At 47.8% G+C, this 15913-nt stretch overlaps 1 protein-coding gene across 2 annotated transcripts in view; it reads left to right on the top strand.

Annotated features, from left to right (window-relative positions):
* LOC146179657 (carbohydrate sulfotransferase 1-like) overlaps positions 1–14684 on the top strand; it is a 68161-nt gene extending 53477 nt beyond the window's left edge. For both annotated transcript variants that reach the window (XM_084579300.1, XM_084579301.1), the window contains one exon: positions 13219–14684. In XM_084579300.1, the coding sequence (XP_084435426.1) occupies positions 13219–14507 (1289 nt within the window). In that variant the 3' untranslated portion in view covers positions 14508–14684. The remainder of the gene's footprint in view (positions 1–13218) is intronic.
* The last annotated feature ends 1229 nt before the right edge of the window (positions 14685–15913 follow it).

Below are 15913 nucleotides of genomic sequence, written 5' to 3'. Positions count from 1 at the left end.
ATTCGCACCCTACGGACCAGCAATGTGGCTACAAACTTATAGTTAACGAAGTTGAGGAAGAAGCAGTTTGAGTCATGGCTATGAACGACAGCTGGTATTTGTAGAAGGCTGAGGGTTGTTTACACATGAGGTGCATAGTTGACAAAGACCGTAGCATTCAATTCCCGTGCCGAGGGGCCAAAAATGTACCTTACCTGGGTTCGCGCAGGAAACACATCCCCCAGTAAGATGTGCATAAAGCTCTTCAAGGCTAACGGCGATGAGGCGACATAGATTTTAGGAAATACAAATCCGCCACACTCCCGTGGCTGTCCTATCACAGCTCGAATCACGAGTTGGTTTCTCCGTGCGTGAAATAAATCATGAACACCGCAGTCTGCTTACTTTTATAACCCGGAATGGGCATTTGGCAATGTAGAACAGGTACTTAAAAATTAGAGGCTCTCGTAGATGTCTCCCCTATCATTTGTCTCTCATCGTTTGCCTCTTATCGGCATTCGTTGCATAGCTACATATAATTATTATTGGTTTACAGGAAAGGAAAGGTGCACCATATGCCACGGTTTCTCCGGCAAGTGTGTTTGAATGGTTTACCATCGCTCCTGTCGCGTGGCGTTCGTTAGCGCGCATTCGCGTGGATTGCAGATAGCAGGAACGCTAGAATAACATATCTCGCGGAATTCCGCGGAATATGACACATCTCACGCACATATCTCGCACACAACTCTCGCGCACGGTATTTCGTTCCATGAGCCTAGAAAGGCTTTCGCGTTATATGTACCCAGCATCACTGAACGGACAAGCTAACGCCGCTCACGCAAAGGTAAACTAAATGGCTGTGCCAAAAGAGCGCTAGCCTTGACGCCCTCCGCACCCGAAGTATATATTCCCTCCCAAACACCGAAGCAGTCAAAGGTTATACCTAAACCTCACTGAGGATATGCCTGTCCGGGGAAGGGGGCCCTATGACAAAGTAGTTGCTTCTAGAGAAATTCAAAGCAGCTCTCGACAAAGAGGCATACACTCTGAATATAGAGAAGACCTCAAGCAGGCTCTGTTTATCTGCAGGTACAGCGTGATGACATCATTGTGTGCTGTGGCCGGCACTGTGCCACTGTCAGATAATAGACCTTTATTACAAGGGTGGCGATGTAGATCCAAGGTTCCAATGCTTGGACAAATTAGGGGGCGGAGTGGACAACGTAACGAACACCACCGGTCACAAAAAAATGGTTAACATTGGCGATCATCCAGAAACAAAGTGCTGCAATTCACTCTACACCTACTTTACTAGAAGAATAAAGGAAGACGGGAAGCCTCACAGATCAAGATTAGCGGAAATTAAACTCATGTTTGAGAAAATAGGTCTTCCCTTTGTCAAGGGACAAGATCAATCCTTGACCGCAAAGAAGAATAGTGTTCTTTGATATTATGTGTTGTTGTTGTGGCTGAAGGAAGAAGGAAAAGAAAATGCACGGGCCTGCTACTGGTTCTGTAGCGGAGCCACCTGCTGTGCGATGTCAGTGAAAGAACCCCAGGTGGTAGAAATTTCTGGAGTCTTTCACTGCAGCGTCTCTCATAGCCTGAATCGCTTTGGGACGTTAAACCCAAACCAAACCAAACCAAACCATCACCTTCCTCTTGCGGACAGAAGAGAAACTAGAGAAGAAACAAAAAGAAGAGGGAAATAAAGACGTGTGTCGCAGCAGCCGTCGTCCACCACCGAAGCGGTAGCGGGTGCAATGACGGCCTACAACAGATTAAAAATTCGTTGGCATAGACCCTGCCGCAAGCGGCGGTGACCTACCTGTCCCAGCCCCATCAGGGCCAGGAGTAGCCACCCTCCATCTCTTCTCTCTCCCATCATGTGTTACTGAAGACACTATTGATGCCGCGACCAGATACAGAGTACATAACTGGCGACAGGAAATAAGTGAAGGCAACAGGTTTGCAGCACGTGATAAAAATAATTTTGCGAACACATATTACAAAATGTTGGCGAAATTATTTTTCGAGAGTCGAGCAAAGTTATGGGTTCCCCTGTCTCTAGGAGTAGACGGGACAGGATTATGTTTAAGTTTAAGACCAATGCGACTAGTTCTGAGGGTATTTGGAACAACCTAATTACTGAAGCCTTGCCTAATTGCTTCTGTGAAAAAGGAACCTGCCACAATTCAGAACTTGATGTAAAATTCCACCGAGGACCCATCTGTTTTAGGGGCTGAATATATTTTCATGGACTCTATTGCCTCTTCAATTTTGCTAGAGTACAGTGGAGCCACGGAGCTATCGCAATACTCTGTGGGAACTTGAGGTAACCCCGCTTAGAAATGATGTAACGAAAGCGCGATATACAGGAGAAAATGACTCTGCGATGGTTATAAAATGTTTGAAGAAGATGGATAAGTCTCTCCCATTAAGGTATATTGAATGACTGAAGGAAGTTCGAATTGGTTAGATGGCATCCTCGAGGCACTGCAGATGAAGTTATGTGATGTTAGGAAGATAGTGAGAGACCGGAAAGCGTGGCGTGATATGGTCCATAGGGTTACGAAGAGTCGGACACGACTGAACGACTGAACTGAACTGAAAGGCCTGGCGCGCGAATCGGAGCACTTCGGCATGGGCTATAGGACTTCACCGACTATAACACGTTGCTGCCGTCGAGGAGGAGGCCCACAAGAGGCGCTGCAGGCGTTCATGGCACTCCTCTTTCCAGGTGTCTATGACTGCAGATGGGGACGTGGTGCGCTATACAGTGCGAAGTTTGGCGATCACTGTTGTTCGAAACTTGATTTCTTAGAGCACGAACAGGGACGACTCAAGGATGACACCACTGTTCCTTCAGTCTATCCCAGCTCTCAGGCACCATACTAACTATCGATAACCGCAAAGTACACTCAAGGCCGTCCATCGCATGGCGTAATGCAGAGCACGGATGTGTAATCGCCACCGTCTTCTAGAAGGCGCTAGCGGAACGAAAACGTAGAACGACAGACGAAAGGGATGGTGGTCGGTGACGTATACCGGTGATGGAAGAAGCGACAGCGCGTCAGCACCAACCACAGAACCTACTCACAAGCATAGGCGAAACATATGCCCTACTAGGTGGCTCGAGGAAATACCGATGTGCCTTGTCCACGCAGTCTCGCCCATAGAGTAGCTCGAAATCGTCCCCTAGCTCAAACCGCCGAACCAAGCATAGCAGCTGTCGCATGTTCCCGCCTGGCCTAGCTCTACCTGGACCCTGAAAGCCTACAATCGTGTATAGCACGTAGTTAAGATCCCCAAGCATCACAATGCTGCGGTCGCCTAAATATAAACATGGAGCCCTTTGAAAAAGCCAATAACCTAAGTAGGACGAATGGAAGTGTAGCTACAGAGAGTTCTAAAACTAATATAATGGAATGTACAGTCATATGTTGTCATACAGCCCGTGGTGGTCGCGCAGAATTCGATTCAGAATGACCATATCAACGTTATTTGAGCACAAGCTAGCATAAAAAAGAATGCATCTACATCGGAACGCGATTCAGAATGACCATACCAACGTTATTTGAGCACAAGCTAGCATAAAAAAGAATGTATCTACATCTGAATGCGTTTTAGACGTCAATACGTCCGCTAGGTAAGCCAATCTAGTTTCTTGCAGGCAAAGGATATTGCAACTTGCAGACCGGCTGAATACGTCACCTCAGCTCGCTTTTACAGACTATAGAAACAGCAAACATTAAGTGCTATAATCTACAAGGTATTCATGAAGAAGAAAAATTTTAAACATGATGTAAGGCAGATCAAAGCGCGCTAAAAACGACGCAGAACAGTCTCAGGTTTTGCGAAGGGTCACACCCGAGGAAGCACGTGGCCTCTCCAGACTGACCTACGGAGGAGCCCGAGTCCGAGCCTTAGGTTCAAGGCCGCTTCAAACTGAAGCTTGAGGAAGCCTCCATCTCAACGTCCGCTGTGTCCGACGACATCGTGTTTGAGGTGGACGATAATGACGCGATTTCGGGAGACAATTTGCCCGTCTTTTCAGTTGTAACGCTCTCGTTGTCGATGACCAGGGAATTCGAACACGACGAAAATGACCATATGTTTTAATTTCCAGGTACAGCGGGATTCGAGGTGTCACCGGATATCTGCGTGACGCTGACCTCTCGAGGAGCTATGGGTGGCTTTCCAGATGCCGTATTTCCTGCTGGGGAAGGCTTTTCAAAACGGGTTAGGGACGCTAGTAAAGGGGTTTCTCACGACGCTCAATTAGATGGCGGGTCTGCCTCGCACAATACCGACGTTTCTCAGTTGAGGTTTAAAACTTCATGTTGTGTTAGATGGTGAATATTGCAATAAAATAACTATAGCGCAACCAAGACGAAGACAAAATAGGACCACACAGGACTAACGCTAAGTTGAAGCATGGGGTGCAGCTGTCGGAGCCTCGTCATCTTTGGTAGACGGAGAAGAAGCAGCCTGAACGTTTTGAGTGTAAGTGCTGAGTTCACGGACGCTGTCGGGACCACTGAAAACCTGGATTTCAGGTGCCTGGGGCTTCGCAGAACTTAGGGAGGGGTCAGTCTTGAGAAGCCTCCGAGTAGTATAGCTTAATCGAACAAGCTAGTGTTTATTGGGGATCACCGCAACGCCGACACGTGAGGGCGCATCGCAGGAGCGTGTAACAAAAGACGCCACAGCTAAAGTAGAAAGGAGCCGTGATAGCAAGGGAAGAGTGCCGGCAACCTACATCGCTGGCAGATGCGCTGGAGCCCCTTGCTGTCACAGGTCACTCGATGAGCGGTGACCTCCGCGTAGTTGGCGATAGGTGACTCGGGATTCATCTCAATCTTAAGATGCTGCGTCGCTGTGGCGGCAGTAGGACGCGAATTCATGAGGCATCGATTGATGTGCAAGGTCTTACCGTAAACCTCAAGAGTTAGAGGCAGGGGCTTCGCTAGGTACACGGGTTGGCAAAAACAGGACAGTCATCTGAATAAACTGTGGACTCTGTGGTACGATGGCGGCGCGTTCCATTCTGATGGTGAGGAAGGATGCATCCACAACGTAAGCTATAGCGGCGTCACTCTTAAAGACCTGTTACCTGTAAGTTGGTGGTTTAGAAAAAGTTTTATTAGCTATTGACATGGGAAGTGACAAATCGTTTCGATGGAGGCGAAACGAAGAGGCGTCCGTGTGCTGTGCGATGTCAGCGCACGTTAAAATGTTGTCGCTGTAGGAAGAAAGAAAAGAAAATGCACGGGCCTGCTACTGACTCTGTAGCTGATTTTTCAAACTAATTTGTTTATTTATAGGAAGGGAAAGGCGCGGTAACTGTATCACGATTTCTTTGGACACCGCAACCTCGTCGTAAGGGAAGGGAGGAAGATAGGAGTGAAAGTGGATAGAGAGAAAGAGAAGCCGTAGTGGAGGGCTACGGAGTAATTTCGACCACCTGGGGATCTTTAACGTGCACTGACATCGCACTGCACACGACGCCTCTTCGTTTCGCCTCCATCGAAACGCAGCCGCCGAGGTCGGGTTCGAACCGGGGTACTCCGGCACAGTAGTCGGGCGTCTTACCACTGCACCACCCCGGCGGGGCTGTAGCTGAGCCATCTCCGTGCTCCGCTGCCTCGTGCAGAAGAGAGAAAGTAGAAAAGGAAGAAAAAGAAGAGTGAGAGAAAGACGCGCGCCGCAACAGCCGTCGTCCACCACATAAGCTGAGGCGGGTGCGATGACGACATACAACAGATAAAATTTAGTGACTGGCAAGCCCCCGCTGCAAGCGGCGTTGACCTACCGTGCCAGCCCCGTAGGGCTAGAAACAGCCTTCACCACCGCCTTCTCTCGCGATGTCAGCGCGCGTTAAAGATCCCCAGGTGGTCGAAATTCCTCTGTACCCTCCACTACGGCTCCTCTTTCTCTCAGTTCACTTTCAATCCCACCTTCCTCCCCTCCTTTATGGCGCGGTTCAGGTGTCCACAGAAACAAGTGTGACAGATGCTGCGCCTTTCGCATCCTGTGAACCAATTAGTATTATAACGAAGTGACTAATGACCAAACTGATAGGATAAAGAAAAAAAAAGCAGAGGACCGTGCACATAACACACCCCAGGAAAAGAAAATACTTCACTGGTCAATCGTTACATATGTAACGAAATTGGTTGCTCGTGATGATATATACAATTTTGAATTGGAATGGGCATGAAAATGTATAAAGTGTAGATTTAGTTCCAGGTAAAAACAAATATATATAATGTCAGCATAAGGCGTATTTATTTTGCACATGTGCAATGTGCAATACGCATTTGTGAATCTTTTGGCTTATTCACATTACATCTATCACTGAACAGAACATTATTACAACTCATATACACATGTTGCAGGAATTACTTCGAAGGAAGGTCAGGATTGATGGTGTCAATGAGAACACAGAGAGAGAGCCCCGCCGGGGTGGCTCAGCCGTTGCGGCGCTCGATTGCTGTGCCCAAGGAAGAGGGATCGAATCCCGGCCTCGGCGGCTGCGTATCAGTGAAGGCGAAACGAAGTGGCGTCCTTGTGCTGTGAGATGCCAGTGCACGTTAAAGAACCTCAAGTGGTCGAAATTTCCGGAGACCTCCACTACGGTGTCTCATAGCCTTAGTCGCTTTGGGTCGTGAAACCCCACAAACCAACCATCTAACCAAGCATCGGAAGAAGCTGCTGATGAGGGTGGTGAGAGACACCGGGTGAATGTCCAGGGCACAAGGAAATCACTTCCCTTTGGTCAGCACAATGGCCTCTGGGGAACCGTTCGAAGCAGCGACAAGCGCTGTGCCATGCTCAAACCGAACAAGACTTGTTGGTAACGCGATTCCACGGGTTAGATGGCGATCAGAAGGCACGACTAGCACACCTCCGTTATCAATGTCAGTAGAAGTAAGCGCGACAAGTTGTTCGCATCCAGGGGGCAACACTGAGTCAGTAGCGGCAAGCAGGCGATGACGGGGCTCGGGAGGTTCAGAAGACGGATCGCTCTCGTTCATGTCAAGGACCCTGTCACAACACGAAATGCTGGCTGATGCGGCAGACAGAAAATCCCAGCCTAAAATAATTGGGTGAGTGCACGGTGACATCACGGCAAATTGTACATAGTAGCGGACACCATCAACAATATACTCATATACATGCTCATATACACAATATATACTATACACTCTGTCCAACATTATATCAAACAATGATGCACAAGCTGCAGGTCCGTCTCCTGCACAACGACCATTGCACTAATGCCAAGCTAGAAAGCACACAATATGCACGTGTTAAGACTTCAACATTCCCTCCCCCCCCAAACAAAAAGGGGGACAAAAAAAGGAGAGAGGGGGGATGTTCAGAAGAAACACCACATGGCACTCAATAAAGCAGTGCTGGCATGGCGAGACCATCCGGACGAACAACAAAAAAACGTGTATGCTAGAGCTGCAAGAACCGCTCCTTCCCATCTGTTTCCAGACGATCGGACAGGTACTTCCAGAGGAGGAGACGGAGATTTCGAAGCGCTGGAATTGTGCGTGCCGGTTGCCTGCGTGCTTCTGCAAGGCAGCGGTGACGCCACAAAATAAACTTGACAATACACACAACCGGGCGCGCAAACACTCTAACCTAGTCTCGGTACCCGCCCACGCGGGCAACTCTGGAAACGATGGGGCCGACCAACTTGCCAGAGGATCCGGGCGGTCGGTCTCGCGCATCTAGACGCCCTCGCTGAAGCCCCCCAGACTTTCGCCGAAATTACCAATTTACAAAAAGAGACGCGACGCCTTTTCCCGCCTCCCCACCCCGACCCCGACCGCGCTCAAGCCACCCTGCTGCGCAGATTACAGACACACTCATTTCTTAGTCACTCCAGGCTATCACTAATTGCTAACGGGGAATACGACCCCGCATGTCCAAATTGTAACAACGGAGAACCCGCCACTCGGGCGCACATCCTCTGGGGATGCGTAAATAACCCGCCCCCAAGGGCCCTCCTGCCAGCTCCCTCTGCGGAAAGCTGGCACCAACTCCTTACCAAGATAGACAGGAACACACAACTTTCACTCATTTCGTGGGCCCAGGATGTCGCCCCCACCTGGGGGCCACACAGGAACCATCTGCCCTAATTCACGACATCTGGGGCAAATAGTTGTTTCTCTCTCTCTCTGTCTCCGCGTGGCCACCCAGCAGTAAAACACATGGTAGATTGTTTCTGTCACGTCGCAGTTGTGACAGCTGTCGTTAGGCACGACACCCCATGAAGCTAGCCGCTGACGCGTGGGCAGAACTCCCCAGCGCTGTTATTTTGAAGTTGTAACGGCAGTATCCCACCGATAGCTCTGAAACACATCGGCGCATGACACCATTAACGGACCTTCATTGGGCGCAGATTTTCCAAGTTTCATATTAGAATTGTGGTGCTGTCGTACTGCATGCAGTTCTCCGTCTTGTGCCACACCATTGCGCTTCTCATTTAGCATGAATCTGCTTCTCATGTTGGTGGCTATTATGCGATAGGAATTCGAGTGGATGTTATACGTACCTGGAATAGTACGTCATTAGTCTCAACCTACCTCATGGCCGAACGCAGAGGTCGCTATCAGAGAAAGGTGGGTGGACAGGACGCGCCACCGAAGCAGAAAGAGAATTCCGGGGAGCGGCCGTCGTGGTAGCGCACCGCGCGAGCGAGCTTTCGCCTTCATGGCCTTGGTGGTCCAAATGTCTATGGTGAATATTTAAGGCCTTTAATGGCTCATACTGTCAGCGACAAAAGCTGTCCGCGCGAGTGGCGCGCCTGATTGGTCGACAGAGGAGTGACGTCACCTGCCGCTAAATACGAAGCGACCAACCAGAAATCTCATCTTGTCTAACGTTCCTGCTATCTGCAATCCCACACTTCAACGCGCGCCAAGGAACGCCACGCGAAAGGAGCGATAGATTGATTGATTTATAGGAAGGGAAAGGCGCGGTAACTGCCTCACTTGTTTTTTGTGGACACCGCAACCGCGCCGTAAGGGAAGGGAGGAAGGTGGGAGTGAAAGTGGAAAGAGGAGCCGTAGTGGAGGGCTACAGCGTAATTTCGACCACCTGGGGATTAACATGCGCTGACATCGCACAGCACAGGGACGCCTCTTCGTTTCGCCTCCACCGAAACGCAGCCGCCGAAAAAGGAGCGATGATGTACCGTGCACCTTTTTCGGCGGCTGCGTTTCGGTGGAGGCGAAACGAAGGAGCGATGCTGTACCGTGCAAGCCCCGCCGGGGTGGTGCAGTGGTAAGACGCCCGACTACTGTGCCGGAGTTCCCGGGTTCGAACCTGATTGCGGCGGCTGCGTTTCGATGGAGGCGAAACGAAGTGGCGTCCGTGTGCTTTGCGATGTCAGCGCACGTTAAAGATCCCCAGGTGGTCGAAATTACTGCGAAGCCCTCCACTACGGCCCCTCTTTCTCTCTTTCCACTTTCATTCCCATCCTCCTCCCCTCCCTTACGGCGCGGTTCGGGTGTCCACAGAGCAAGTGTGACAGTTACTGCGCCTTTCCCTTCCTGTGAACCAATTATTATTATTATCATTATTATTATTAATAATTAGTACCGTGCAAACGCACAATTGTCGGAGAGTGTGTGACAGACTGCTGCGCCTTTCGTTCCTTGTAAACCATTTATAATTATATGTAGCACTGCAACGAGCGCCGATAAATGGCAAACATTACCCCGCCGGGGTGGCGCAGTGGTTACGGCGCTCGACTACTGTTCCCAAGGACGCGAGATCGAATCCCGGCCTCGGCGGCCGCTTTTCGATGGAGGCGAAAAGCAAGGCGCCCGTGTGCTGTGCGATGTCAGTGCACGTTAAAGAACCCCAGGTGGTCGAAATTTCCGGAGTCCTCCACTACGGCGTCTCTCATAGCCTGAGTTGCTTTGGGACGTTAAACCCCACAAACCAACCAACCAAATGGCAAACATTGAGAGGCAAATAACAGGAGAGGAAGGGTAGGCTTTCGTCATTCTCCTCTTAATAGCCATTAAAGAGACCCTATAATTTTAATGAATAAGCATAAAGCGACTATGTTTGATGAGTTCGTCACCAGAACATTTTTTGTCTTCAGGATTGCGTCAAGTTAGGGAGCATGTGAAAAAGCGAATGGTTGCGGCCGGTACAGGAAGAAAAAATCTCCCCAGGGAAAAACTTTGGTGCATATAAAGTTAGTAGTTAGTAAGAGCGAATTGCGTTAATTAGAAGTCGAAATAGCCAAACGTGGTAATGTTGAAAGTGATAAAGTGACCACGTGGTACCTCACTTCCCGTCACGTGACCTATGAGGGCGTTGCAATATTGGCGTAGTTATGTCGAGGTCGGATATGACGTCAGTGTGACGTCGTAAAACGGAGATGGATGTGTTTCGACATGAAGTAGCTGAATAAACAAGTGAAGGTAAGCAGAGTAAAGGGTGTTGGTGCATGTGGAGTCATTGTGTAATTAATTAGACAACTAAGTCAATTAGACGCCGAAACATCCAAACGGAAAAATATCGACCTCCGAAGTGATCTGCTTACGCGTTCCTCCAGTGCGGATGGCCGGAGTGATCTCAAACGTTTTTTGCAAAATTGTATCGCTTGCATTTTGATGCATATTATGCAAGCAGCATTAGTATCTTTATGATATAGACTAAATTTTCTTTAGCGATGCTACAACACCTACCGACGCCATTTTATAAATAATAAAGGGAGAAAGCCAACTAAATTCGCATTAAATGCACTAATGGCACCACATATTTCTGACTAGAATGCCTATGAACAAAATTGCTAACCGCACTCACCATTAGTGTTCATGGCTTTCAATTTCACATATAATGTTGTCCCTAAACTAAACGAAATATTACAGACGATCAATACAATTGATGAGGTGAGGTGAGTGTTACATTTCTGCGACTTAAATTTATGTTAAAAATCTGTTTTAATCGTAACGTAACATAAGTGTATTAAATAACTTATAGTTCGGAATGCATTTGTTTTTTAAAATTATGTATCACATAATTTACATAAATAATGGTTTGTAGCGAGGATTCACAACGTGGAGGAAAGGTGCCGTCTACACCACTACTATCTTGATGTCCATTTCTGAATGATCGGTTGTTCTGTGCAAATTTTCTTTTAGGCGACAAACTATGTGGGATGTCCTGTGACCGTCGGCATTTCTTTCTGGTCAAGGTTTCGAGCTGAATATAATCATCACAGTCTCGTGGTCAGAGAAAAAGGCAGTCCTGTGACCCCTCCCAGTGGCTTATGTACTTTACGACAGAACGAGGCATCAAAAACGGGGTGGAACGGTCCCGCTGTACGACTACCCTCATACCTTTACATATAAAATGAGGTGCCCATACTACTCTCAAATCGGCCATTCCTTAGTGACGTCACGCAACCTGCCGACCAATCACGCATCAAGTGACTTCCATGAGCGAAAGAGAAATGAGTGTCGGTGCACCAGTGCCATCTTCGACATATAAGTGCCCGGCCGTGTCACCTTTAAACTATCACCTGCGAATGCAAGCTCGTAACGTATTGAGCCTAGGCAGCACAAACCGGGGGCCCAATATTGGTGTTGCATTGGTAATGTTCTGCCCTACAAAGGACCAGTGCATTGCCAACAATGTGCCAATATTGGATCCAGGAATTGTGCTGCCACAGAGGATGCGATGCTTAAAAAGGGGTGCGCGGGTCCGAGTATTTTTCGCCTGCCATCTACGTGATATTTAAGGATGCGAGGTTTAAAACGGTCGAGGCCGCCGTCGGACATTTCCTTTGGAACATGTGGCTACAAACTCTCTCAAGTTAAAAGGGACAATTGGCCCTTTGAATTCACATATTGAAAATGTAAATAATGAGCTATATGACGGAAATACAGTATTTGCACGTACATATCGCGAGGGGCACTTGGCTCTCAGAGGGAAAGTAAATATAAATGAGTACGATTATTGCTCACGCTCGCAGTTATGAAGCAGAATTGTAACTTTAACGGGAAACGTAATCGAGGGCGTGAAAATAAGAAAGTTTGCACGCAAAAATCTGGAAGAAACGTGCCTGTGAATAATTCATTGGTCTTCAGCGCTCAATTCTTTATCGCAGTCTTCGAACATGATTGCTGCACTCGTCCGCCCTTCCTCTTCCGATTAGACGGGATTTATAGGTGTAGCAGCTTTTCTACCCTTTATTCAGAGTCCCCTCGCAGTACTACATGTTTTGACTATTAGTCCAGATACAGAGAAATACTTGTAGCTGGGCGTTTTGGTGCATATCTAGAAGTCATGTTCATTTTCTACATCCGTGTACCCTCTTTGAGCTCCTGTTTCTTAGTGAAGGTCCAGATACCGCTACGTGCTCTGATGACATTGGATGAGAGAGCTGGAGCCTTCCATGGCTATACCTTTCTATCCCTTTATTATATCACTGACACGTTCCGACTCTTCCTATTATATCACTGACACGTTCCGACATTTTTACCTTGCTTCGTGTCACGAACCCTAGGTGTCCTAAAGCTGGTTTCTCCTCTCAACCTATTACCATAGTGATAGGAATACGTTGAGCCTCACAAAAAAACTTCCATTAAATTCTGACATTGGTTCCTAATAAAACGTGAAGCGTGATCTCGGCAATCTGATATGTAGACGAAAAAAACCCTTGTTACAGTCGTCCGGATGTGGTATTGTCTTGTTTGCGTGAACTACGTCACACTATCTTTCGCAGGTTTTAAAATAACAACCTGTAAACGCTAAAAAATACTTCCATATATCAGACTGTGTAGGCAATGTATAAGTCTGAGTGGCGTTGTCGCCCATAATCCAAAGCGATGTCTTTGTAAGCTAATTTATTACCTTTAGATTTACGCCTTTGATTTATAATTCGTTAACTTATAATTTAGACGTGTGCTGCCATGAGGCACCAGTCAGAATGATTAAATAATGCAAAGCCATTGTCTTGGAGATGTCATCCTTGTGTGCTTGCATTACGAATATATGCCACAGGTTGTAGTTCATGCGTTTAAGGTTGCCTGTATTACTGCGTTATTGTCATTTCTAAAGGCTGTGAAATAAACAAATTATGATAAGCTTCAACTTCATCCAACATAGAAGTTTAAAGCGAGTATGTAAAGCGAATAGCAATTCACGTAATATCTAGAGAAGGGTTTGTCGTTCGATTGAGTTTTTTTCTTTTTTCAGGAACACCGTTCCTGGCCAACATTGGGATGAAATACAAGGAATCAAACGCCATTCGCGTATCGCAAGAGCCTAGTGGAAAAGCAGCAATGACCAAGAAGGCGTTATCAAAAGTGACGCCAGCCAGTCTCCGCAGGCCGGCAGTGGTGACCTCTACTTCTATATCGGTGGTTCGAGCACCTATGCCATTTCGACATTTCGTCATCCACCAAAAGGCTTCTGTCAGCAAGGCGCCCATCAATCGGTTCAGACCCCTCTTGCTCTCCAGAATGCTCAAGATGTTTGATCGAACTTTGGCTCACTACCCTGTTATCCCCGCCGACAGAATCCAGAGGGTCATTGTTGTCACCTACTTTCGGGCCGGCTCTACTTTTGTCGGCGACATTCTGTCTTCGACACCACGCACTTTCTACCACTTCGAACCTCTGCATATGTTCAGTAAAGATGCCAGACTCGACGGAAACGCAGCGAGCAACGCCTCCGACCTGATCGGCCACCTGCTCCGCTGCGACTTCCAGAGGGTGCAGCATTACGTCCGCTGGGCGTCCGACAAGAAGTTTCTCTTTCGAAGGAACCACTTCCTCTGGGCCTTGTGCGGAGGACAGCATCCGGTCTGCTTCAAACCGGACTATGTGTCCAAGGTGTGTTTGCGGGCACCAGCGCAGGTTATGAAGGTTACGCGGCTGCACATGTCGCAAGTCCGAGACTGGTTAGCGAACAACCCCGACATAGCCGGATCAGTGAAGGTTCTCCATCTTGTGCGCGACCCTAGAGGTATCCTTGCTTCGAGGAGGCTACTGGACTGGTGCAACGAGTCCAAGAGCTGTGCTCACCAGGACACACTCTGCTCAGAGCTTCGTGCGGATCTCGACACATTCGAAGACCTCAAAAGGATGTTTCCGAATAGCACGTACCGAATCCGATACGAAGACGTGTCTCTTGACCCCAAGAAGGAGGCAGTAAAGCTTTTTAGTGCACTGGGTTTGAACTACACAGTCTACGTGTCCAACTTTCTTAAGACTCATACCAAGGCACGAAAGGCCGATGCATTGGATCCATATTCGACCAGAAGGAATTCGTCCACGGTTGCGTTTCAGTGGAGGACCAAGCTGAGTTACGAGGACATCGCAGATATCCAGAGGTCCTGCTCCGATGTGCTGCTTCGGCTGGGTTACAAGACTATCACGAGTGAGAATGAACTACTAGATGAAGCGCCCATAGCTCCGGTGCCGCACTTGATAGCGGCCAGTGTTCGTACAACTTTGAGAGTGTCTGAAGGCAGTGGAAGCTAGTTAATGTGGTAAAACAACTGTCGAGTGTGCCATCTCTGTGGTCACCATGACCACTTACCGCGAGCGTTGTCACCACTTTTCCTCCTGTACCTGGTGAAAATGGTAAGGAAATGTGATTATGTCATATGAAAGCTGTGAGCAGGTGACTTTCCTAAACTGCAATGTGGCGCTCTGTGAGCGCAGTTTGTTGAATAGCTGACAGTGCTTGTTTTTAAAAGCCCAAATACATGAGGCATCAAGCGCATCGAATTTCTTAGTTGCCGATTGAAACCCCATGCTTTGAACAGAGCTGTGAACTGAATTTCAAACTCGGTCGCTGGAAATTATCAATGCGCTAGCAAATAGACAGATTTATGTTTCCCACGCATGTTCGCGAGTGTTAAATGCGAGGTTCAATGTGTGCACGAAGATAAACAAAGATCTTTATATGCGTTGACATACTGCGTACAATACCCTCTTCTAATGAGTAACAATAGTTACAGCGTACCAATATTGCGCAAACAAAAAGACAGGAGGAGAACTGTCTGACACTTTCTACACTTAAGCTTCGCAAATGCATTTGGTAGCCAATGATCGATGCGGCTTAAGAAAGGGATTGGTATTTCGGTAAGTTGACTGAAATTAACGCTGCAGCGACACCGCGAAGACGACGGGTATAGTAATGCCTGGACAAGACCGCTCTCAAACCATTAGTGCTTAATTCTAAGATGTAGGTTGAGCTACATTTCCATTATCGTATTGGTCTACACAAAAAGCTTAGTTGAGCTGCTCATGTCTCAGTTGGTAGATATTGATGTTGCTGTTGAAACAGCCTATGTTTTACGTTTTGAAAAGGTAGCGAAAAATTAGAAGTGTACAAAGTTGTGCTAGTCTTGGGAAACTTGAATTTTGCTATGATGTGTGGTATGCAGTTACTATCTGTGTAACTGCAGCGTGTATTTCTACTGTAAATAGTGCAGCGTTTATTGAGATAAAATATTGTTGTTACCGTCCATACCTTAAGCTGCGTGAGTTTCAGCTGTACTGTGGCCACGTTGTAATCGGTGATCCTGTGTTGCGTGAAAGCGTGATCTATATGGAGGAAGAATAGCACTCCCACTAGCGCATCGTCATGTCTTCCAGCCACACCACGTAGAAGTTGCAGTTACAGCACTCCAGGACTTCACTACACGCGTGTTATTACGTGATTGTGTCTCGGAGAGATTCTTTGTTGTCAGTTTATCCAGCAGGAACTGGATGAGAGACCTCATAGGCTGTTTTTGTTAGCAGGTTAATAAAAACCAACACGCAGTTCCCCATCGTATGTCTGATGTCACCAAGAAGCGGAAGACCACAGGCATAAGCCTGCTGCCGACCCCTTTACCATTCCCCCGCTTTTGTTTTTAATTTCTGTACGATTTGCAGCT

Source organism: Amblyomma maculatum, chromosome 9 (assembly GCF_055883805.1).
Source record: "Amblyomma maculatum isolate TAMU_Amacu chromosome 9, ASM5588380v1, whole genome shotgun sequence".
Lineage (NCBI taxonomy): Eukaryota > Metazoa > Arthropoda > Arachnida > Ixodida > Ixodidae > Amblyomma > Amblyomma maculatum.
Note: the sequence above shows the minus strand (reverse complement) of the source record. Positions and strands in the feature narration are given on the sequence as shown.